The 25,615-nt window shown below is 32.9% G+C and overlaps 2 protein-coding genes across 10 annotated transcripts in view; one reads left to right on the top strand and one right to left on the bottom strand.

Moving 5' to 3' along the window:
• slc23a4 (solute carrier family 23 member 4) lies at positions 1 to 23,681 on the bottom strand. Of its 7 annotated transcripts, none has more exons than XM_087291943.1 (14): positions 23,099 to 23,681; positions 19,796 to 19,996; positions 17,048 to 17,143; positions 16,094 to 16,237; positions 12,822 to 12,979; positions 6,468 to 6,627; positions 5,287 to 5,468; positions 4,296 to 4,416; positions 4,059 to 4,215; positions 3,672 to 3,925; positions 2,750 to 2,914; positions 1,601 to 1,709; positions 1,398 to 1,493; positions 1 to 665 (listed from the first exon to the last, which is right to left on the bottom strand). In XM_087291943.1, the coding sequence occupies exons 3-14, from the start codon at positions 17,093 to 17,095 to the stop codon at positions 400 to 402; spliced, it is 1,860 nt and encodes a 619-aa protein (XP_087148069.1). In that variant the 5' UTR covers positions 17,096 to 17,143; positions 19,796 to 19,996; positions 23,099 to 23,681; the 3' UTR covers positions 1 to 399.
• The window catches only part of bicd1a (BICD cargo adaptor 1a), a 67,302-nt gene continuing 64,783 nt past the window's right edge, over positions 23,097 to 25,615 (top strand). For all 3 annotated transcript variants that reach the window (XM_087293005.1, XM_087293006.1, XM_087293004.1), the window contains exon 1: positions 23,097 to 23,630. In XM_087293005.1, the coding sequence (XP_087149131.1) occupies positions 23,415 to 23,630 (216 nt within the window). In that variant the 5' untranslated portion in view covers positions 23,097 to 23,414. The remainder of the gene's footprint in view (positions 23,631 to 25,615) is intronic.

Here is a 25,615-nt window from a genome sequence, read left to right on the forward strand (position 1 = left end):
TAAAAGGTAGTGAACAGATTTATTTGAAAACACAAAATACATGTAAAAAATACAATGTGCAGTTTTTCAGCTATATATAATCACTTAAAACTATAATGAGCGTGTAATGTTTGCAGTTGCTTTCAATTTGAGTCACCCCTGGAGCACCATTAAGCGAAAAACAATATAATACAGCAGTTCACTTTACAGTGTTTGCAGATAATTAATCCAGATGAAAATAGAGAGATATAATGGAACAGTACAGCTTCAGTTTAGATTTGCATTGGGGTAGCTGCCTTCTTAGTTCAGTCTGTACTTCTGAATGTGGCTTAAAGCAATAGTTCACTCAAAAAACTAACATTCTTCATTCTTGGGTGGACTATCACACACATCGTCACTGATTTAAGATGGAAGTCTCATTCATAATGCCACCCCTGCTATGATATGTGTATCGTCTTTGTTAGGCTCTGTTTTGGTTTCCAGCGATTCCAGACTTGATGGCGTGTCATCATGTGTGCTGATTTGGTGTGTAGGGCAGAAGGGCACATATTTGGTCCACGTTAGAGAGGAGAGGCAGCTATTAATTCTAAATGGCAAACCATAGACTTCATCACTTTCTAAGGTGTTGTCTGAATCGTCTTGGTGGGCCTTGTTCCATGCAGTAATGCCTCGTTCACGTTTTGTTCCTGTGGGAATGTTAAACAGGTTAATTATAAAGGTTTTATTCATGTATAAGCTTTTATTTGCACACATTAGGAAAGGAGGGAACTATAGCCTTTATGTAAAATGAATAATAATAATTTTAACTGAACATTTTTAAATTTAAAAATCTTTATGAATGTGTTTTATATCTGCAAGTAATACAGTTAAAGAATTATTAGCCCTCCTGTGAAATATTTCCCAAATTATGTTTCACAGAGCAAAGAAATGTTTACAGTATATCCTATAATATGTTTTCCTCTGAAGAAAGTCTTATTTGTTTTATTTCGGCTACTATAAAAGCAGTTTTTGATTTTTTAAAAACCATTTTAAGGGCAATAATATTAGCCCCCTTAAGCAAAATTATTTTAGATTGTCTACAGAACAAACCACTGTTATACAATATCTTGAAAAATTACCCTAACTTGCCAAATTAACCTAGTTAAGCCTTTAAATTGCACTTACAGCTGAGTACTAGTATCTTAAAAAATATTAAGTAAATGTACTGTCATTATGTACTGTCATTGTGGCACAGATAAAAGAAATCAGTAATTAGAAATAAGTTATTAAATCTATTGTTTAAATGTGTTGAAATATAAATTTATGTCTGTTAAACAGAAATTGGGGAAAATCTATGTACAGGGGGGCTAATAATTTAGGAATAATTCTGACTTGAACTTTAGGGATGATTTCCAAAGCAGATTATTTGCAGCTCTTACCGGGTATCGTGTTATCAAGGAGAAATCCAAAGAATCCTCCAACAAACATACTGGTTGTCAATAGCACTTGAAGAACGTGGTCCAGTTCAACAACTCCTAATACACAAAAGCATTATAAATTTGTATTTGGTAAACAGACTGGCTGCTGACAGTGGATGTACCTGTTTGTATCATGCGATTTTCAATGATCATAGTTTAAATACCTGTTGCTATTGATGTGGGGTTTTTTATTATCCAGTTGGGAATGGTAAGCCCGGTGAACATGGAGAATCCAAAGATGAAGATGTTGCGTGAAGAATTCATGTCTGTATACTAGTAATATAAATTGGTTTGTTAATAATATACAATAATAATAATAACAACAACAACATTATGTTATATTATATATAAAGAAATGGTAGTGTGCACTACACTGAAAAAAATAAAACTACTTTCATTCAAAGTACATTTTTATATTGGATTTGGTGAACAACATGCTTTCTGATTTTAACCTGTTTTTTTGCTTTAAGGCAAATTGAGTTAAAAAGGTTAAAATATTTTACTTAAAACCAGCTGGTTTCATGTCATGTGACCACATAAAAGAAGGTACTGTTTATGTGCTTTCAGTTTTTATGTGTTTCTAATGTAAGTTTGGCCATATTACATGACATTTTTAACAATACTAAAAGCACCAGCAGATCATTGCAGCAGATACACTAGTTTTTTTTTATATAGTTTAGTATAGTTTATAGTATTTATAATAGTTTATTCAAAAGTACAACTTTACTTTGATTTTGATGTTAAGTGCAACCAAAGTCATGTAATTAATTAATTATCTATAAAAACTATATTTTAACTTTAAGACAATGTATTTTTTTCCCTTGGGTAGAATTTTGATTAGTATTATATTACATTTTTCAGTTTGTGCCAAGTAAAAACTATATTTTGTGGGACATTTATATAAATTAGCTATAACAAAAATTACTTACATTTTATTAGGCTGATCCAAAGCAAAATTATACTTTAATCTAAAAGTAAAAAAAAATAAAATTGTGATATCTATAGAAAACAATTTCTGATTGTAGTTTTTTCTTGACCTCAATAAATACATTTGATTTAGGCTTAATTCAAATGTGTAGATTGAATTAAAGTTAAATCATATTATTTGAGAAAATCTAAATAATTTAACTGTAAGAAATTACAGTAATTTTGTTTTTTCAGTGTACTGTGAAGTCAGTGAGGTTTGTTTAAGGATAGGATCAGGGTTTCATAGTACAGTTATTATCCAATTATTGTGATTAAGGTTTATAGTGTGTACATGCGGAACTGGACTGTGAAATTCCTAAGTGCTCCCAAAAAATGTACATTTTTACCTGTAGGTTTGAAATACCAGCGGCTGTGATGACCCCAAACATGACCAGAAACATTCCTCCAATGACAGGCGTTGGTATTGTAGTAAATATGGCTCCAATTTTCCCAAACATTCCCATTATAATCATTATAAAGCCACTGGCCACAATAACCATTCGACTACCAACCTGCAACAAGAAATATCATAGAAATAATCACAGACGATCTCTCACAAATTAATATGATCTTTTAAAAGGGCATTGCAGTTGTTATTGATAGTTGATGATGTTGTGGTAGTGTTGTAAGCACTACAAATTTGAACATCTTTAGGTTTCAACACCACAAAGAATCATGGGAAGATGTCAGCTTGATGGTGTTTATGCTACAAAATTGATGTTTCTGGGTACTTGTAACACTGATGCGGAGTGTCCTGAGAGGATGGGCAATGGAATTTATTTCATTTCCTAAACCTAAACAAGGCAACTTAAAAATCCAAAAGATCAACAAGGTTGTATTCATTTATTCTAGATAAGTTGAATACCAATAACAATGCGTTTAACACTGCTAAAAGTTAGATAGGATCACCATTAGCAAATTTACTAGAAGCAGTATTTATGTAGATGTGTGTAAGTATATGTTTATTCAGTTTTTATATTCATTTCAGTAATAATATTGCGTATTATGTTATTGTTTAGAGGATTTATGTACAATAAAATTTGTGAAGGAATATTTTCCACATCTTCTAGTATATGAATTGTATGAGAAAACTACAGTAGCTTTATTAAGTGTTTTTTTTTTATTTAAAAAAGGTTTTTAGCTCATATAATAGAAAAAAAATACAAAATTATGTGCAGAAATAACTAATAAAAAGTCTGTCTGGCTCTGCAGAGTATGTTGAAATCAAATTTATCATGAATTAAAACACTATATTGTGAAACTTTTTACCTTGGTGATACCCAAAGCTCCTACGTTTTCACTGTAGGATGTGGTTCCATTGCCTGTGCCCCAGGCGCCTGCCAGCAGACAACCAATGCCTTCAATGCCAATGCCTCGGTTGATAGCATGCCTGGGTGGTGGTGGGGCACCAGATAACCTGGCACAAGCATGATAATCCCCCACCGACTCAATCATGGAGGATATGACTCCGGCCAGGATCCCAAAAACTCCCGCCAGACTAACACTTGGCACCCCCCATTGACCTGGAAATACACATCCATAAATATTATATGTAAATACTTTTAAAATCCTACCGTAAAATAAAGCCACCTTATGATTCATTCTTGTAGAGATATGGTAATAGGCATATAAAAGACTTTATTGCTGGATAAATACCTGGATAAGGGAATCTGAACCAAGGTGCCTTGCCCGTAACATCTCCTTTAATGTCCGTCCGAGCAAGATAACCGTATTTATCAGGGTCTGAAGGCAGGACATTGTAGATGGTCAGCAGGTAGCAGATCAACCAAGACAGAGTGATTCCCAGCAGGACCTGAGGAAATGTTTTATTCCTTAAGATATTTTAATAAAGCATTGAAGCATTTGTGTTTAGAAAACAGATATTAGGCTTACTGGCAGAATCTGGAATATGAAAATCCTAGTGGTGTGAAATTTCTTGGCTCTGCTGTATTTTGGGACAGGGATGGCAATATGGCGGAGATACTGAGAGAATATCACGATCAAACATGTCGTCCTGTGGAAAGCAGACAAACTGTGTTGTGACTCTGTATTAAAACAGCATTTCCTATAATGCTGGTTATAATACAAGTTTTTTCAGTGGCTTTGGTGCATTTCTCACAACACTATTTACATTTGCACAACAGTCCATGCATTTCTTAAAACAGTTAGTCATTTGTGCACATCATATTAGCAGTTTCTCATTCCTTTCAACAAAGTGCAAATGCTGTTAGACGTGCATCAAGTGCTTTCATACAACTCTCTGCTATTTATAGCATTATCATTTGCTTATGTCATGTAAGTCAAAATTAACTAAACTTGTGAATGCTGAATAGTCATTCCATATAAAACTAATAGTCCTCATTTAATTACTTGAGTCTTTACATACAAAAATGTTACACTAGGTGTCAATATTTATTTGTTAAGGGACAAAAGGACGTTCACTGACATTTTAGTCATTTGAAACAATCTACTGTATAAGAAATTATAGATAGATGGATGGATGGAGGGATTGATGGATGGATGGAGGAATAGATGGAGGGATGGGTAGACAGACAGACAGAGAGACATACAGACAGATAGATAGGTGCTGTAAATATAAACACAGTATTTTTGCTGTAATTGTTTTACAAGTTACAGTCGATTCTTCTTGTTAACAGTGTTGTCAGAGCAGAGATCCAGACCACATAATGACGTTTGAAGTATGAAAAAATAAAGTGATATATTTTACAGTGTAGTGTAACTAGTAAACCTAATAGGCTGCTTACACTAAATCAAACAAACTGTATGGAAAAGTTCAACTGAAATAAAAAATGTAATCAATCAATCAGTCTAAATGGTTTTGAACTACAGTACCTACAGTACTTAACGTTTGAGAAGTACACACATGGCAGAGATGCCCCAATGGTGTCCTGCGTTCATGCCAGCCGAGTCAAACAGCGATAGGCCGATTAGGGAAATAGTTGGGGCGATGGTCAGAGGGCCAATGAAGCGCATGAATAGGCCAATGAGACCGGAGAATCCCACCAGTACTTGGAATAGGGAGCCCACCATGATTGAGCCTTGGAGCTATGCAGAAATGATACCAGAAACAGAATTGAAGTATTATAGAGTATTCTTTTTCTTATAGATGTGTAGTGTTTAGCATTACCTCAACTATACTTCCATCAAAATATGCAGCAAAATATTAAATATTAAGTAATTTTTACTATTTTTAATATTAAATATTGATAACCTTGTGTTATCAAGCCAGTGGTGTTTTTCACACTTTTGTCACTATTTGTGCAATTAACAATAACCAATTAATTTTTAATTGGGTTTCTAAAGTCAGTTTCCTTCAGATATACAGTTGAAGTCAGAATTTTTAGCCCTCCTGATTTATTATCCCCCCTGTATATGTTTTCCCCAATTTCTGTTTAACGGAATGAAATTTTTTCAACACAATTCTGAACATAATCGTTTGTTCTGATAGAGAAAAAAAAATATTGCTTAAGGGGCTAATAATATTGCCCTTAAAATAGATTTTAAAAAATGTAAAGCTGCTTTTATATAGCCGAAATAAAACAAATAAGACTTTCTCCAGAAGAAAAAATATTATGGGAAATACTGTGAAAAAATCCTTGCTCTATTAAACATAATTTGGTAAATATTTGAAAAGGGAATTTACAGGAGGGCTAATCATTTTTACTTCAACCGTATGTCATACATGTAACGATATGTGTAGTAGGTATCTGTATACTGTATGTATTTTTCTATTCTGTCAAATGCTAAATGTTGTCAAACTCAGCTAGGAATTGGATATTTGTTTCTAATTGAAATGGGAAAGTATTTGGAGTAAATATAGTTGCACCCATTGGATTTTGCTGTCATTCTAAACATTTCTATCTTAAAACAGTTGTCAAATATTAAAATACTAACAATCAACATTACTGACAACATTTTACACCAATGAGGCAGAGCAGCTTGTTTTATAATTTTAAACTATACTGTATTGTTCTAATGTCAACAAACAAAGCTCTGTGTAGTGGAGTATAGCAGATTGTTGTCTGTTACTGAGATGATTCTCACCATTTGCATTCGACTCTGCCAAACATGGATGAACTCAGGCGAGGTGGTGTTGACAAGGCTGGCATTCTGTGTCCAAGCTGGACATGTCCATTCAGGCATTGAAAGCAAAGCCATGGTGGGCGACAAGAGAGTAAATGTTCCACCCTGGAGAATGGGTAACCTTCAATTAAGAGAGAAAAGCCTCGTCACCAAAAGTCTTGCTTTTGTGGTTTTGTTGCAATTGGTGTACATGCTCACAAAAACATATGCTTTAAATCAGGGGTCTCAAACTCAATTTACCTGGGGGCCGCAGGAGGCAAAGTCTGGGTGAGGCTGGGCCGCATAAGGCATTTCACAAAAAAAAGTCCTCAAATGTCATTAACAGTTTTAATTATTTCTTCTGAACATGAAGTGTCCTGAACATTAATAGAACATTGAGTGAAGATTATGAACAGTTCTTCTGAACATGGCATCTTTTGCCTACTCCTTACTGCCAGAGACTTGACAGCGCTTCTTCTCACAAATCTGAACCACATTTGGCTTTAGAGCGGAAGCAGTTGAGACCCTCAGTATGGCTTGAAGATGATCATCATAAAGTCTAGACCTGTACTTTGACTTATTGAAGTTCAAGGTGGAGAATAACTTCTCACACAAATATGTGCTCCCAAAAAGGCCAAGTCCTAGGGAAAAAAGTGGGGGAACTCACTCAAAACTTCCATTCCCTCACCTAAAAAAAGGCGTATATATGTATAAATAAAACACCCCCACCCCACTCCAGTCACATCAGTCTGTACCAGTCTGTATCTACCTATAATATATATAAGACAGGGCTCGAAATTAACTTTTTTACTTGGTAGCACCGGTGCTCCCAACTTCAAATATTTAGGAGCACCAAAATAAATTTAGGAGCACCAGAAAAAATTTAGGAGCATCCACCAAAAATGATTAAGCACCGCTGCAAATTGCTTTTTAAGGGATTTATTGTATTTTAAAACAACATCAATAGGACTGACAAAAACCAGAAACAACTATCTAACTAATGCTGTGAAGACATTGATATTTGTGTGCAATAATTCCAAAATGAATGTCTAATAATTATAGAATATTAATGATGATGAAAATGACAATAATAGTAAAAATGAATTCCATTTCTCATTATGATACTGCCTTGAATGTGCATGAATGTATGTTATCTGCTATAAAAAGTCTGTTACTTTATGAAAAATAATTGTATAGTTTGCATCAAACAAAAATGAAGCATTGCAGTAAGAAATATTTATTTTGCACTGCTGTTTTATATGCATGTCAATTTAATAAATAATATTTCTGCTACAAAACAAACAAAAGATTATAATAAATCATTCAATTCAATGATGAAAGCTGCAAAGCAGTCATCAGTAAATAAATAAAAAAATATATATACACCTCAAACAAGAATAGACAAAAGAAAGTAAGTAAAGTCTCACTTCTATCACTTTAAAAGATTTGGTTTCAGTTTGTGTCAATTTAAATGTTCAGTCTGAGATGATCTTCATGTTTCTGTGTTAGTGGAAAAGCTGGCGAGTCAGCCGACCCAATTTATGAGCAGGCAGCGCAAGATTCTTGCGATGACCACCGGCGGAATACCGCTGTTTGTTATGAGCCGCAGTTTCAGTGTAAACTTAGTAAAGGCGAGCTCCTTTGGCGATGATATGTACAGTATTAGATTTGACTTTTAGCGGACATTTGCGCTGAACACGCAGTGAATGCAACGCATGGAGATTCGGGCACCTTCTCCAAGAAGCGCGTACTCGATTGATCACAGCTGGCGGATCATTATTCACCACGTGACGTGTCATGATCGCTTTCATCTGCGCTTCAACTTTAAACCTGTGTGCTTTAAGTTTTTACTCTTCAGCCGTTTGCATTTCCCGTGGTCATAAAAGCTCCTTCCCTGTCATCTGACAGTGGAATACCTTGAGTGATTGACAGCGGCAGGGAAGAGCGATTCAGCACGTTTTTACAAAAAATCAAAACAGGTCGCACTACAACCATTATCTGCAGTCGCACTAATGCGCCAAAATATATTATGAGGTCGCATAGATTAATTTTCGGGCGCATATGCGACCAAAATGGTCGCAATTTCGAGCTCTGTAAGATGCAGGCTGTAGCTAAGTGGCAGGCAGGGGCGGGAACAGCTTGCCTTGGTTCTTCCCGCCCGTCACAGCGTCTAACAAAGGGGCGGGGTGCGTGGTGACGTCACCGGCATCCCCGCTCCTTTGTTTACACGGCGGGCGGGGAATGCCAGTGACCGCTGTGTACGGATAGAATCAGCGGAGCGGGAAGCGCTCGCTCTCTCCGCTCCGCTGATTCTGTCAGTGTACAGCGGTCGGCGCGGGCCACAAAATATTGCACTGAGGGCCGCAAATGGCCCGCGGACCGCGAGTTTGAGACCCCTGCTTTAAATAAAAGGGTAAAAGTCTTAAATTGACTATATTGTCTTGTAAGTCTTATTAATCATTTTAAACTGGTCTTAATTTTCCTTTGTTTATGTAAAGCTACCAAAACACATCCAAAACACATTCAATCATTAACAACACATCTAAATAAAACCTTTAGCAAAACTACTCCTAATTTGTATTACAACTGTAGTCTGTTTTGCAAACATTTAGTCTTTAAAGACTTTTTGCGTTATGTTGAATAAAAATGTATGTATACAACTAAGGTCTGCTTGTTTCGACACATTGTTTAAAATATGTGGCTTAAAAAAAACTAATTTGATTTTTTTTATCTGCTAAGCCATTAAACAATCTTTAGCGTGTGAAAATTCAGTCTTTAAAAAGTATTAAATTTGACTTTCTCATCGGCACTAATAGCCTAGTGGTACTGTGTGTGATCTGACATATTGTCACCTTAGAATTATAAGGTTATATCTGACATTTTTGTCAAAATTGAGTTATTGGCATATTCTTATTAAATGACAACTTATTTACATTTTGAAAAAAAAATTGTAAGTTGTTTACATTTTAAAGTTTAAACAAAAAATTTAAACAAAAAAATTTAAACAAAAAAAACAAATGTTACACATACTGTTTGCTATGGAATGCAAAAACTTTGAAGCTCAATATCTCAAAATCATTTAGATTGCAGATAGAACCTTATAATTCCAAGGTGACGATATAGCACCGGCGTGCTCACGGCGACCCAAGTCCGATTCCCGGCTCGAGACCCTTTGCCAATCCTTCCCCTCTGCTCCCAATCCTGCCTAAAATTTCCTGTCATAATACGAAAAAAACCCTAAAAAGTTTTGACTTGGTCAAACATGCAGAAACCTGTAACCTGAAATCTGTAACCTGGTCAACAGTAAGTTAGTTAAACTGGTAAACAGTTAAGTTTTCTTGATATATACGGTGAAAAAACATAAATTAAATTTCCCAAAATTCCCTGCATGAAAACAAAAATTATTATTATTATTATTTTTTTTTTTTTTTTTTGTAAAAAAAAGTGTGTTTTTTTTTAGGGTTTTGCATCAGTTATGCGCATTGGAGTTTTATGTTACATCTTATTTAGTTGTTTTTTGTGATGCATTACTTAAGTTGTGTGACACTGAGCAACTTCTATACAGTATATTAAGTTTGATTCTCTGCTTTTGGCAAAAGTTGTTTGTGGTGATGGGTTGATTGGTTCATCATATGACTTTCTCATCACCACATCCTTTGTTTTTGTCTGTGTAATGAATGTATGATGGGAACTGCAAAAAAAACATTGGTGTATAGCAGTGTACATTAATTAAATATGGTAGTTTACTGTAAATATTCATTACAATTATGACACATTTTTGCAGGTTCTACCATTTTTAATGGTAAAATTCTGGCAACCACAGCTGCCAGTTTTTTTAGCCAAAATTTTAAAGGTGTACTTTTCTCAGATTGTTAATATTGAGATGTTTCTTTCTATCCATCCTTTACAGCTAAAAAAATTAGCAGTTTTCCATATTTTGTGATTTATGTTTTTATTTTTACCCCCCCCCCCCCCCCAACAACTTTTAACCTTGAAAAAAAAAAATTTTTAATAGTTTAAAGTGATATATTCTCTATGTTGGTGTTGTATATTACAATATAATAACCATGTAATAAACCACCAGTACATTTTCTGTTATTTTACTGACTTATTTATCTTTAAATATTATTTCTTACACATTATAATGTCAATAAAAGTATAATTTTCAACATCAAAAATCGACAGAGGAGAGATCAACATCCCATAATGCAATTTAAAACTGCAAATAAACACTTGTAAATCAACAAAATATGGAAACTGTTAATTAACAGATATTTTTTACGTTGTGTGTTTTGACCCTCACTGAATTCTCAAACTTATGATCAATAAACCCATATCAGCAGGTAAAACGCAAGGTGTAGTGTGTTTTTCAAACAGTAGATAAGATTTACAGTGTTATTTGTTGATTCAAGTTGCAGTAAATGGTGTATTATGATTTTATTGGACAATCAAGATAGCAATAAGTTAGCTTATGGCACCAAATCAGTTACACAGATGAGTGATAATAATATACAATAATAATAGACTGTTATACAACAGTTCCACAGCTTTACACAGCATCTGAAAGGCCCTGAGGAATGTGGATTTAAAATGTGCTGAACTGCATGCTAATAAGATGGAAACTTTCTAATCCTATTATGATTTTCAGCTTCTGCAGGAATTATTCTGACCTGCGTGCCACATATTTCTACAGTACATCAGTAAACAGTAATAGATTGTTTCAGTTTCATCATGTTTGATTATCATGTGATCTGATGAGTTATCATTTTAGGATTTTTGTGACACAGCATCAGGTCAAATGCGGTACAAATTCAGTTTAAAACAATCAGAGGCTTATCAGATGGTGAAAACATTGCTAAGCCTACATTTTTTCACACTTTTCTAGGTCAATGAACTTTTGGATTGAATATCTGGATTGTTGTCCCACGAGGGGTTTATCTAGAACATAAGTAACTATAACAACTATTATTTTGGAGAGGAACACATGAAACATACACACACACACATAAATATACATTTATATATTTATTTTTTTATTTTACATTTATGTGTGTTTGAGTGTGTGTGTGTGTGCATGTGTATATAGTAGTCAACATTTGAACTAAATCGAAAATGTTTTTCAAAATTGTCCAAAGATTAAATAAAATAGCTGTTTACAACACACTTTTGCACATACATACATATAATACAATTTACATTTATTTATTTATTTATTTATTTATTTATTTATTTATTTATTTATTTTGTTTCTGTTTTATTTTGTTATTTTATTTTTTATTTACTTTATTTATTTAATTTTGTTTTATTTATTTAAATTTTATTTATTTACTTATAATTTTTTTATCTTATCTTATCGTTGTCTTTGTCTTAACCCTTGTGTTTTTTATTTAATTAATTTATTTTATTATTTTTTATTATTAATATTCTATTTATTTTAATTGTTTTATTTTTTTGTTTTATTTGTTTTATTTTTTTTTTCATTTTGACTTTTTAATTTTGTCTCAGCATTTTTTTTGTCTTATGTCTTTTGTCTTGTATTTTTTATCATTGTTTATTTTATTTATTTTTTTGTTTTATTTATTTATTTATTTTTATTCCTTTTTTATTCCTTTTTTTGTTTTATTTATTTATTTATTTATTTATTTATTTATGTATTCATGCATTCATTCATTAATTTTTTATTTCATCTTTTTTTAACCCTTGTGTTTTTTTTTTGTTTTTTTTTTTATATTTCAACATCATTACCATTCATAAATATACTTCATAATTGGTACAAAAATACTGGACCTTCAAGTTAAAAATGTTGAAATCCATTAAAATGGTAATATGTCACACCAGTGCAATTTTAAAGAAATCTGTCAGTGAAATGTTAAATACAAAAAAACATAAAAATAATAATAATAAAAACACTTAAATATTTTTAAGTAATGCACATGGGTTAATAAAAAATGCTAAACATAGATTGTATGTCAAGAAATTTTGTGTTTAATTCAAAGCAAACTGCATTAGAATTAACACATCAGTGTAGTCTCATTATGAAACAAAGAACGCAATCATTCAAGGTGTACTGTACATATAGCTATCACTTGCTAAACGTCACATTTTGTAAATAAATGCCCATGGTTCAATAATTGACAAAGACATTCCCTTGTATTAGAGTAACCAACATTCAATCCTGATTCTTGATGGAAATAATGAAAATATTCATGATGTTTACCCTACATCTCATCATAACTTTACACATCATTGCGTAACTTCTTTGGCTTTGTTCTGTTACTCTTTCTGTTGTGCAGAGTGCCTGTGTGATTTTGCAAAGAGTAATATAGGGAACCATACCTCACTCCAAAAGTGACTTGCAGTAAAGTGCACACGCCTGACACGAAGAAGATTGTGCTGATTAGGTGACTTTGCGTGAGGCCATCATGCTGTAGGCAAAGGCCTTGAGACAATATTAGAGGAATGGCTATGATGCCACCGAAAGCTGTGAGATAGTGCTGTCAGAGAGATGGAGAGAAACTGTTGAGTGTATCTTTCATAACAAACTGAACACACTCTAAGTCTAAATGACTGAAACCACTTGTGAAAACACATCTAATAGGTACACCTGTCCAACTGCTAGTTAATACAAATTTCTAATCAGCCAATCACAACTCAATGCATTTAGGCATGTAGACATGGTCAAGATGATGTGCTGCAGTTCAAACAGAGCATCAGAATGGGGATGAAAGGGGATTTAAGTGACTTTGAACAAGGCATGGTTGTTGGTGCCAGACGAGCTGTTCTGTGTATTTCAGAAACTGCTAATTTACCGGAATTTTCACGCACAACCATCTCAAGAAGAGCATATCTGAATGCACAACACGTCCAACCTTGAGGCGGATGGGTTACAACAGCAGTACCACACCAGATGCTATTCCTGTCAGATAAGAACAGGAAACTGAGGCTAAAATTTACACAGGCTCACCAAAATTGGACAATAGAAAATTGGAAAAACATTGTCTGGTCTTATGAGTCTCGATTTCTGCTGCACCATTTGGATAGTAGGGTCAGAATTTGTAATCAGCAACATGAAAGCATGGATCTAACCTGCCTTGTATCAACGGTTCAAGCTGCTGCTGGTGGTGTAATGGTGTGGGGGATATTTTCTTAGCACACTTGGTGTGCTTGGAATACCAATTAAGCATTGTGTCAACACCACAGCCTACCTGAGTATTGTTGCTGACCATGTCCATCCGTTTATGACTACAGTGTACTCATCTTCTGATGGCTACGTCCAACAGAATGGCGCACCATGTCATAAAGCGCAAATCAACTCTGACTGGTTTCTTGAATATGACAATAAGTTCAGTTTACTCAAATGGCCTCCACAGTCACCAGATCTCAATTCAATAGAGCACTTTTGGGATGTGGTGGAACGGGAGATTCGCATCATGGATGTGTAGCCGACAAATCTGCAGCAATTGCGTGATGCTATCATGTCAATATGAGCCAAAATCTCTGAGGAATATTTCCAGTACCTTGTTGAATCTATGCCATGAAGGATTATGACAGTTCTGAAGTTAAAAGGGGGCCCAACTCGGTACTAGTAAGGTGTACCTAATAAAGTGGCCGGTGAGTGTATTTTGCATATTTTTTATTTAATGTAACATGTTTCCCGCATTAGTTAAAATACGTTTTGAACGGATTATGTATGTAATATTTTTGTATTAATGACAGCAGAAGTTTTGGCAATCTTCAATTAAAATTAGACAATTAGCTTCTGTTGTACTTTTTTTTTCTGACATCAGATTGACGTAGGGCTGCACAAAATATCATTTCAGCATCAATATCTCAATGCGCACATCTACAATAGTCAGATCGTAGGAAGTGCAATGTTGAGTTCATTTTTTGGGGGGATTATAGTTTACCAGGAGCCACAGATCAGTACACCTACAATTTTTGGAGTGACTGAAAAGTTTAACCATAATTGAGTGAAAGTTTATCATTTCTGTGTGCTTTTAAGGCCTGTGACTGTGTAAGCATTCAAGCATGAAATATTCAGGAACTGAATTTCATGAAATTGTCCTGTTTGTACAGTGCTCAGCATTATTGAGCACACCCCATTTTAAAAAACGAATATTTGTATTCATTTCTCAGTGAATATAAGCAATATATTTTGGTTAATTAAAAAAACATATTTGTTAAACAGATATATTTAGTGAAATAATATTTTAGTCACCAGACACATGTAGAAATAGAAAGATAACACAATTAAATTCAAGCAAAATGTTGCAAAAAATAATAATATTGATTACAACCTACAAAATTCAACTAAATCTTTTAATATTTTGCTTCTCTAGATTTTTTCTCTTTTTTAAATTTGTATTTAATATTTTTCTATGACATACATTTGGGTGTTCGAGTTTTTGGACTGTTATCGTAAGTTATTTTGTTAGATAATCTCTAGATTTGGCTTCAGTTCTAACTAATCTAATGTACAGTATATCCACAAATATAGTATTGTATAGCTTCCTATTAAAATATGAATTTAAAAGATAGATTTGTTAGGGGTGTACTTACATATGCTGAGCACAGTAACTCTAGTAAAGATGAATTTTTATTACTATTTATACAATTAAGACTACACAGTGTTATTTTACATCTGATTATTCAATTTCTGTATATACCTGAATAGTGTGAAGTAAAATATTTCACTTCCATCTTTCCAAATAATAATTCAAAATAATTCCAATTTAAATAAATTAACTATTTCCAAATAGAGCTATTCAAGCTATCTGGTGAAATTGTATTCATATCACAATACTGTATATATTGCAGCGAAATAAAATATCGCAATGCCAAATGTTTTTCCAATATTGTGCAGCCCTAGTTTGACAGCATCAGCCACATTGCTCTTAAACCACGCCCCTCTTAGTGTTAGTATGCTACAAGGAGGGAATAATGTACAAAAAAAGCCCCGCCCCCTACTCAATATTCAATTTCAGCTGAAAGTACATCAACATACTGAAATAGAAGTCTCAGAAACTTCCAGTTCATCAGAATTTTAATGATAATCTTCTCCAGCCTAATTTGAAAATGACTCTAACATTGTCTGACCATATGCAGTCCACATGAACGTCACATATAATAATAATAATAATAATAATAATAAAAAGCCTGCAATATGTCTTATGCATTATTTTTAAGGCCTTTTAAGTGTTAACATGAGCAAAACTTTGCTAGTAAGTTTAATATTTAAAAATATTATCCTACACAACTGACAACTGATATTAGGCATTTTATGTAAGTAGATTATTGATATATCATTGATTACTTTTGGTCAAATAAATAACATCTGCACTTAATTACAGTATTTTGCTCAGTTTGGGCTATTAAAGGCATAAAGTATCTAACTGCATGATGAATATTGTGTAGAAAATGTGAATTTTCCTCTTAATATCCATTTAAGGTGATAAAAAATATGATTCTAGACATGTGGACCACACTGTGTTGTACGTTATTGAAAACCTGACAAATACAGTGCTGTTCTTAGCAAATGCTTCAGTCAGGATTGATAAATTAAACAGAATTATCTGAGTATAATGATATGATGCTGCCAAAACACTTACCTGAATACCTAAAAAGATGCAAAGATACCACGGTGGGATGTCTGTGACACAATAGGCTAGTTTGTTAGGGTCTCCCCGCTCTGAAAAACCATCACTTTCTTTCTTATTCTCAGGCAATTCACAGAAATGGTCCACACCATCAACCTAAATAAGACAAAAAGTAAAGATTCAGTTAAATTCCCGATCCAACAGTTCTATCATTTCTACATGCAGGGCACATAAATATATTTTTTTCACTAAAAAGGCACTAAAAATCAGTGTTTTCATTCAGTTCAGTTGATTATAAGCAGCTATAATGGTAACCAGCTATCATTAGATTATAAGTAGCCTGTTTGATTTGTTGGTAGATCATCAAAATAATGTGTTGATGTGACGAAAACAGTCTTCTAATACTCTAATGACTGAAAGTTGCACACTTGTAGTCAAGAGAATGTTTTAAAAAGACTTTAAATATGAAGTTTTAGCAAAACAATACATTTTGCTGTGTTCATTGTCTAATTCCTAACTTTTTATTGTAGTTTTTAGCATTAAATATAGGAAAAGGGGCAAAGAAGCTGGTATTTTGTAATGATTTTTGTTAATCAAAAGTTAAATGCTACGTATATAAGCTCTAAATGATAAACAGTTACACATTCCGGTCTCCAAAACATTGAGCATGACCACAATAACAAACACATGAGTAACGCATGCATCATCCATGGTTACAACAGTGATCAATAAAAAGAAATATTGCACCATAGAGTTTTATAACTGTGATTTCAAGGGTGTCATCTACAGTATAACCTGTTGTAACTTTTACGCAAGGAAAACAAGACCCTTAACACACCCTTGATCACACACTTGTATTTTTAAATTTGACTGCGTTTTGTTTTCACTCAATCTAACAGAATTTTAGAAGCTCGATGACTAAGTTAAAAAAAATTACTGAGTCACTACACATTAATGAATACTTACAGTAAATGCATAGTTGTCCAACCCGTCACTGTTTTTCTCTGGAGCCATGATTGTGGTGTGGACTGAGAAAGCGGTGCTCAGTTCTCAATGGGAGCTCTAGTAAGACAGAGGGCAAGAGCTAGATAAGGACAGCATAAAAAAAGAAAGACCAGAACGGAAAGGAAAGGAAGAACAAAAAATAGAGACACAGGACAGGGTTTGAGGATGCTGCCGTTGATTGTAAATGCTATGGATCCCATCAGCTGCTCATGTGAACTCAATTACACCACAACTAGAAGGCAGCTGACCAGAGCCACGTGCTGCTGGAGCTGAGATCCCTCTGGCTCCAGATACACACCAACACACACACAAATATGAGCATGTGCACCACTGTATTTGCATGCATGTTAATTGTCATGCAATACATCTTCTTTCAGGTGAACTATTTCTTTCTTATTTCTTTTCCTTTAAAAAAATCTAAAGAAAATAATTTACTACCTAGCTCAGTGCAAGGGTTCTTTTTGTTGTTGGATGATTGCTTGGTTTACAAAGTAACTCGGTGCATGCCTGGTTATTATAACTCTAACTAACACTCTAAAACTTAAGATAATAACTATAACAAAAATAGTATTGTTCCTTAAAAAAAATAAAATGAAAATAGCTAAAACATACAGCATTCTACCAAAGCAACAACCTTCATTTTCAATAATTGAATAACTAACTTTATCTGAAAATAATTATCACAACAATAATAATAATAATCATCATTAGTACAGTATTTATATATACTTTACACTCTCGGAAATAAAGGTATGCAAGCTGTCACTGGGGTGGTACCTTTTCAAAAGGTACACATTTGTACTTGAAGGGTCCATATTGGTACCTTAAAAGTATATATTATTATATCTAAAAATTTTAAGAGGAAAACTTTTGCACTTTTTAGTTACTAATATGTACCCTTGAGGTATTAATATGGACCTATTAGGTACAAAAGTGTACCTTTTAAAAAGGTACCACCCCAGTGACAGCTTGTGTACCTTTATTTCTGAGAGTGTAAAGTATATATAAATACTGCACTAATGATGATTATTATTATTGTTGTTGTTATTATATGAGTTTTATTTTACATCTGATTCTTCAAGTACATATTTTGATGTAAAATGTTAATGTAAATGAAACCCATGCGAACACGGGGAGAACATGAAAACTCCACACAAAAACGCCAACTGACCCACTGCGTCACCATGCAGCCCTACCTGAATATTTTGATGTAAATTGTTTAACTTTATCTTTTTAATATAAAATCCAGAATAATTCCAGACGGCCTAAATTAACAAATGTTTTCCAAAAAAAGCTATCTGGTGAAATTGTATTCATATTGCAAAAATTATATCGCAGCAAAACAAATTATCGCAATGTCAAACCTTTCTAATATCGTACAGCCCTAGTTTGACAGCTTCAGCCACATCGCTCTATTTACCAAATGTTCTAAAACTTAAAATTAAACAGGAAATACAGAAATTAATTAGTGTGAAAGCTTATTATATATACACAAAATATACAGCTGTGGAAACAGTTAAGAGACCGATTATTACTTATTAGGGTTTACTTTATACAGAATATTAAATATTGCTTTTTTAAAATAAGTTTTTTATTAAGTTTTTGCTTTCTTTATTAAATGTCTGATCAAATTTCTTCTAATTTGTAAATACAAATTTTGATGTTCAGAGCACCTGCTATTTATTTATTTTAATATTAATTATACATTTTTAATTGTACATACACTACCGGTCAAAAGTTTGGGGTCAGTTTTTTTTATTATTGTTAATTTTATTTCATAATTTAAATTTAAAAAATTGTTAAATACTTATTTATTAAATATTTATTTATTACTTATTGTATGTAGTTTCAAATGAAATGTTACACCAGTCATTATTGCTTTCATTACTATCACTATTAATAATAATAATAATAATAATAAAAGGGTTAATAATTGTTCAATTATTTGTTAAAAAAGGATTTCTGAAGGATCACGTAACTCTAAAGACTCAAGTAATGAAGCTGAAAATTCATTAAAATCACAAGAATAAATTATTAAATTTAATGATAAACTACTTTTGAAGTAGTACTATCCGAAATTATGACCGGTATATGCATTTTTTAAATGATTTCAGACTTTACAAGAAAATGTATATTTATATCAATTCATTTGTCAAAAACTTTTATCCAAAACCAACCCACAGGGTATTTAAGATATACAGGTCATGAGTTTTAGTTTAATTAAATTACTAAACTGAAAATAGCCTACTGTGTGTGTGTGTCCTCCTCATTATGGCAATTATATGGTCTAATACATGGTCTATAATTATATATCCTGTAACAGTAATATTAGGTTTCCAAATTAATCCATATAATATAACAATGTGTGAACTTTTTCTTTACTTGAACTATTTTCTTTTCTTTTAACAAGCAGCCCCTTTCTTTCTTGTCTATTTCATTTAATATACTTTATTAGATATACTGTAGTATAATATTAAACATGTTTAACATTCCTGTAGAGCTCTCCAAACTAGAGCCTTGCAGGTCGTCTCATATACTACACATATCACATGTCTCCCATTTCGCAGATTTATCTGAGATAGTGACAGGACAAACCTAATCATCCAATCATTCTCTCATCAGACCAACCCAATAGCCTGCTACTACTTTTAGAGATACAATTTCTCTCATCAGATCATTGGAAAATATGAAGAAATGTCTTTTACTTACCTTGGCGCACATACCTCAGATGAAATGGATCTCGCTGTCCAATCCAGTAGTTAATGATTGTGAAAGTCGAGGAAGTTGTTCAGATAAAGCGAACATGATCTTTCACCCTTTTTGCACTGCTCATTTTTAAGGATGTGCTTGATTTCCTGGCCAATCAAATTAATGTTTCAAGTGCTGAAACCAGCTGGCAAACGTCACAGTCTGGGAAAAAACAAAAATGCAATCACATGCAGGCTGGTGAAGAGCTGGCATTCAGAAACAAAGTGTGTCATGAGGTCTTTTTCTCAGACTCTTCACAATTTCCTCCATGTAATTTACTTAGATATGCCTTATTCAAGTGCTGTCACGTTCAGAATTACTGTACATCCAGTCCAGTAATTATAAATAATGTTGATTATTGACATTTATCTTACTTTTATATATCAGTGTTTTGCTTTACTGGCTGTGGATCTACATTGGTTTACACTGTTAGGGTAAACACAGTTAGAGCCATGAGATTGATATTTAGACTAGCCTCAAAGCTAATTTTAGCGGCCTTGATTGTTTTCTGGGTGTTACTGATTACAAATTGCACAATGAAAATTGTAGTTAACAGTTATCTTTTAGATGACTAATTTTACACTGTAAAATTAAAGTTTTATTAACATTTTTAATAGTTTAAAAAAATAATACATTGTCTGGAATTGTGTTGTATATTGCAGTGCATAACCTTGTAATAAACTGCCACTACATTTTTTGTTGTTTTAGAATCAGAATCAGAAAGAGCTTTATGTTCACACATACAGTTAATGTACAGTTATTAGCTCCCCTGTTTATTTTTCCCCCAATTTCTGTTTAAGGGAGAGTTTTTTTCAACACAGTTCAATTGTTTTAATATCTCATTTCTAATAACTGATTTATTTTATCTTTGCCATGATGACAGTAAATAGTATTTGACTAGATATTTTTCAAGACACTTCTATACAACTTAAAGTGACATTTAAAGGCTTAACTAGGTTAATTAGGTTAACTAGGCAGGTTAGGGTAATTACGCAGTTATTGTATAATGATGGTTTGTTTTCTAGCCTATCGGAAAAGTAATAGCTTAAAGAGGCCAATAATATTGACCTTAAAAGGTTTTTTTTTAACTAAAAGCTGCTTTTATTTTAGCTGAAATAAAACAAATACGACTTTTTCCAAAAGAAAAAAATTAATATTATCAGCCATATTGTGAAAATTTCCTTACTCTGTTAAAGATCATTTGGGAAATATTTAAAAAAGCAAAAAAATTCAAAGGGGGGCTAATAATTCTGACTTCAACTGTACAAAGAAATTGTTTTCGTGACAGCTTCTACAGTGCAATAGACTTACAGAGACCGGACAAAAACAGATAAAAATTATATTTTAAAAATAGAAGTAAGTTGTGAATGCAAATATACAATTTGACAAGTGTACAGGTGTATTACTATATACAGTGTTATATGTGCAGCTGTTACGTGCAAATTGGCAAGTTGTTAAATAAATAAGTGTAGAAAAAAGTAGTGATGTTTGTTTTACAATTATCATAAGGTGTTCATGGGATGGATTGCCTTTTACAGACTTACTTCCCTATTTCTTATGCATTATATTATTTCAAACTGCTGATATGTCAATAATAGTCACTTTGTTAAACTAGGGTTGAATTTTTAACATCAAAAGTCAACAGAGCAGAGATCAACGTCCCATAATGTAAAACACTGAAAACACTTGTGAATCACAAAATGCAGAAATTGTTAATCAATAGATTTTTTACAGTGTAGGTAAGGATTATGACTACTTTTGGATTACTTTTAGATTACTTTTATTAAGATTTTTTGATTGTAACAGGTTTTAATGGCCTTTGTGCGCTGTAAAAAAAAAAAAGTAGACTCAGCTCAAAATTGTAGGGCAGCTGGCTGCAAAGATTTTTTGAGTTGACTCAACTTTCAACCCAAATATTGCACTAGACTTGATTTAAGTTGAGTAAACTCAAAAATATCCTGAAGCTGGTTGCCTTAAAATTTTAAGTTAAGTCAACTTTTTTAGTGTGCAGAGAGAGAGAGACAGAAAACATAAATATAAATATATTTACAATTAATATAATTTTTTAATATAATTTTTAATATAATTTTTATTTGCCTGCATGCCAATTGACCAAAATATTGTTAAATTATTACAATATTAAATTAAAAAGTGGATTCAAGTAAATATCTTTGGTCAAATGAGTTGACTGGGAAAGATTTTTGGGAATCCCTGCATCACATAAACATACTGTATTACATCAACACATACTGATGTAGATTATTAGTAAACAATAAAACTGCGTTTACGTGGTCAATGCCTTTTGGGTTTTAAATAATTTAGTGATCCATATATTTACAAATGTATTTTCCAACATTTACATTTTTGTTTCATAAGCGTAAATGTTGTCTCATAATTGCAAATTAATTCATGTTGCCATTTTGCATTGAAGAATTAAAAGATAAATGATACTTGAATTTTTAGAAAATAATTATTTTTTATTTTCTGTCATTGTGTGAACATTTCTTTAAATATGTAGACCGTAATATATTTAATCTGATTCTGTGCATTTTAATACGTATTATAATCTAATTAAAATTAGTTATTTAATCTGGTTATAGTAATGAATATCACATGTTATTAGTTACTCATACTGCTCAGAGTAAATGTTTACGTTTTACAATCTTTTCCACGCGTTTTGACCAAGAATTTGCTTGACTTTTTTTCACTTATTCTGGAGTATTGAACATCATCATCTGATCACTCTTTAAAATAATACACAATACAACATGTTAGTCGTTTAAGCAGATCTGGATTTGGGATGATTTTCAGAATATAAATGTAATAGTCCAACTAGCATGCTTCTCTTTGAACATTTAGGCTAATTTGCGGTCTTGTCCAGCAAGTGGCGCAATATTATTTAACACCATGCATGTTACAACATAACAGCGTTCAAGTGGTTATCCATAATCAGAACAGATAACATTTTGTGCATCATTTAAGATTTAGGAAGCTGAGCATGTTATGGCATTTATTTCAAGGATCAAGAGTAGGCCTATTTGCTTTATTTTGCTTTACTGACTAAATTTGTCGTTTACAATAATAATTTTTCATATAACTAAATAAAATTGACTTCACTATTAATCACTTTTGTTTAACTATGCATAGACTTACACCACATAAAATACACACCAATAATGCAATATAAATAATGCAAACGATGCGGGACGGGGGGGAGGCAGTGAGTGACGTCACATGTGAAAGACAGAATCAACTTCTGCTCACTTGGCATTCCGGGTAGATGGCGCCGGTTTTCCTCATAACATTTGAAGTTAGAAATTAGAATAAAAAATATATAAATGTAGGCCTATTTGATGGAATAAACAATATTGCGGTTTATGACAGCATCGTCTACCATGAAGAAATCGAGTCCAGCCCATGTGTCTCTGGTGTAAACATCATTTCAGCGTCGGCAAACAGGAGGCGCATCGGGTGGACGGACTGCAGCATCTCCACCTGAATCTCTCCATCAGCCTCCGCCTTTCGGAGAGTCACGGGAACGGAGGACGCGGAGATCATACCCGACCGGAGACCGCAGGCGATGGCAGCCGGTGGAGGATGCGGGGAATCGGTGGATCAGTACCGGAGCGAGGTGGAAAGGCTGACCCGAGAGCTCGCTGAGGCAAACCGGGAGAAGATCCGGGCTGCGGAATGCGGTCTGGTGGTCCTGGAGGAAAACCAGAAGCTCAAACATCAGTACGCCGAGCTCGAGATCGAGCAGGAGGCTTTAAAACAGGAGCTAGAGCAGCTTCAGGAGGTAAACACAGCTCGGATACTTTCATATGTTGACATGTCAATAATTCAAGATGTAGGCTGTATAGTAGTTTCACCACATATTTGCTAAATTTAGTGGCTTTGCATCAGAAATCTTTATATATATATATATATATATATATATATATATATATATATATATATATATATATATATATACATATATATAGATATATATATATATATAGTTGAAGTCAGAATTATTAGCCTCTGTATATTTTATACACATGCTAATTTTTATTTAACGGAGACAAGATTTTTTTTTCAACTTATTTCTAAATATAATAGTTTTAATAGCTATTTTCTAATAACTGATTTCTTTTACATTTGCCATGATGAAAGTAGGCCTACATAATATTTTACTGGATATTTTTTCAAGATAGCATATTCAGCTAAGAGAGCAATTTAAAGACTTAACTAGGTTAATTATCTGAGTTAGGGTAATTGGGCAAGTCGTTGTTGACAGTTGAAAGCAAACTGCTTAAAGGGGCTAATAATATTGACCTTAAAACGTTTTTAGAAAATTAAAAACTGCTTTTAATTTTCCCGAAGTAAAACAATTAAGACTTTCTACTGAAGAAAAAAATATTTATAGGAAATAGTGTGAAAGAAAATCTTGCTCTGTTAAAAATAATTTTGGAAATATTAAAAAATTCACAGAAGGGCTAACAATTTAGACTTCTGTATATAGATCAGATGCAAAAACTTCTAAGTGCCATATGAAATGTTATTGTAAAATGTAAAAATATATATTTAAAAAAATCTCATGTGATTTAGTCTAAATAGTTTTACTTTTATTTCGATAGGTTAGTTTTATTGTCTTTAAAGTGAAATGTGAGAAAACTTTTCATTTTTTGAAACTTCATATGGCACGTATTTGTTTTTGATTTTGTGGGGAGGGGGGTGCATTATATTTATAAAGTATGTGATTTTAAATTTATTAATGAGGTTGTTCAATTTTAGACTCCTTCAGGTGAGGAATGATTCTTGTGTCAGGTTTATGAAGAATCTTTTGTGTGTCAGGAAGTTTTCTGGGCATTTGGCCCATTACAGTTCATTCCTGCTGGGAAATGTTGTCTTCTCTCTGAGTCTGAATGTCAATAAGATGTTCACTCATGGCATACATGTATCATCATTATGTCTGTTTATCTGATTGTGGGTCAAACATGACAGCTTATTTTTGTGCATGGATCAAATAAAATTGAAATCTATCTATCTATATCTATCTGTCTGTCTGTCTGTCTGTCTGTCTATCTATCTATCTATCTATCTATCTATCTATCTATCTATCTATCTATCTATCTATCTATCTATCTATCTATCTATCTATCTATCTATCTATCTATCTATCTATCTATCTATCTATCTATCTATCTATCTATCTATCTATCTGACCCATATATAAAGCTCAGTGATTTAGAAGTGTTGCTAGATGATGATATAATTTTTTTTTTATTAACAATTTTTTAACAAAAAAAAATTAAATCAGCATAAGCCCATGCTTTGTAATTGTTGAGTTTTGTGACATCCTAAATGATAAGCGTAATGAGCAATTAAAGCACACAGTCAGTAACCATCCAAAGTGGACACCCATTACTGGTTTAATACTGTTTTCGATCGACCACAATGTAACATATCTAGGACAAATGGACTCTTTTAGAGGGGTGAAATGATGAACAGATAAGGATGAAAGGAGAGAGGAACAGGGAAACGGAGACAAATAGTGATGGAACGGGATACTTCTGCAGTCATCCAGAAACTGGTTGCACAGCACAAGGTGCCTTATTTATGCTTTAAATGTGATTGTTAGTACGATTACAGAATGTTGGGGATCCATGTTGAATTGTTAAATCATAGTTAAACAGAAATAATAGTCATGGTGTCTTGAGAAAGCCAAGATACTATTACATAAACTACTACTACTTCTTCTTCTGAGACCAATTTCCATAGACCATTTCAATGTGATGA

Source organism: Danio rerio, chromosome 18, assembly GCF_052040795.2.
Source record: "Danio rerio strain M-AB ecotype USA chromosome 18, GRCz13ab, whole genome shotgun sequence".
In the NCBI taxonomy this organism is placed as follows: domain Eukaryota; kingdom Metazoa; phylum Chordata; class Actinopteri; order Cypriniformes; family Danionidae; genus Danio; species Danio rerio.

Coding starts and splice junctions, on each gene's coding strand:
- slc23a4 (XM_087291943.1), bottom strand. CDS start 17,095: ATGGCTCCAGAGAAAAACAGTGACGGGTTGGACAACTATGCATTTACT. Junction 16,238..17,047: donor TGGACAACTATGCATTTACT/GTAAGTATTCAT, acceptor TGTCTTATTTAG/GTTGATGGTGTGGACCATTT. Junction 5,469..6,467: donor GGCAGAGTCGAATGCAAATG/GTGAGAATCATC, acceptor ATTTCTGCATAG/CTCCAAGGCTCAATCATGGT.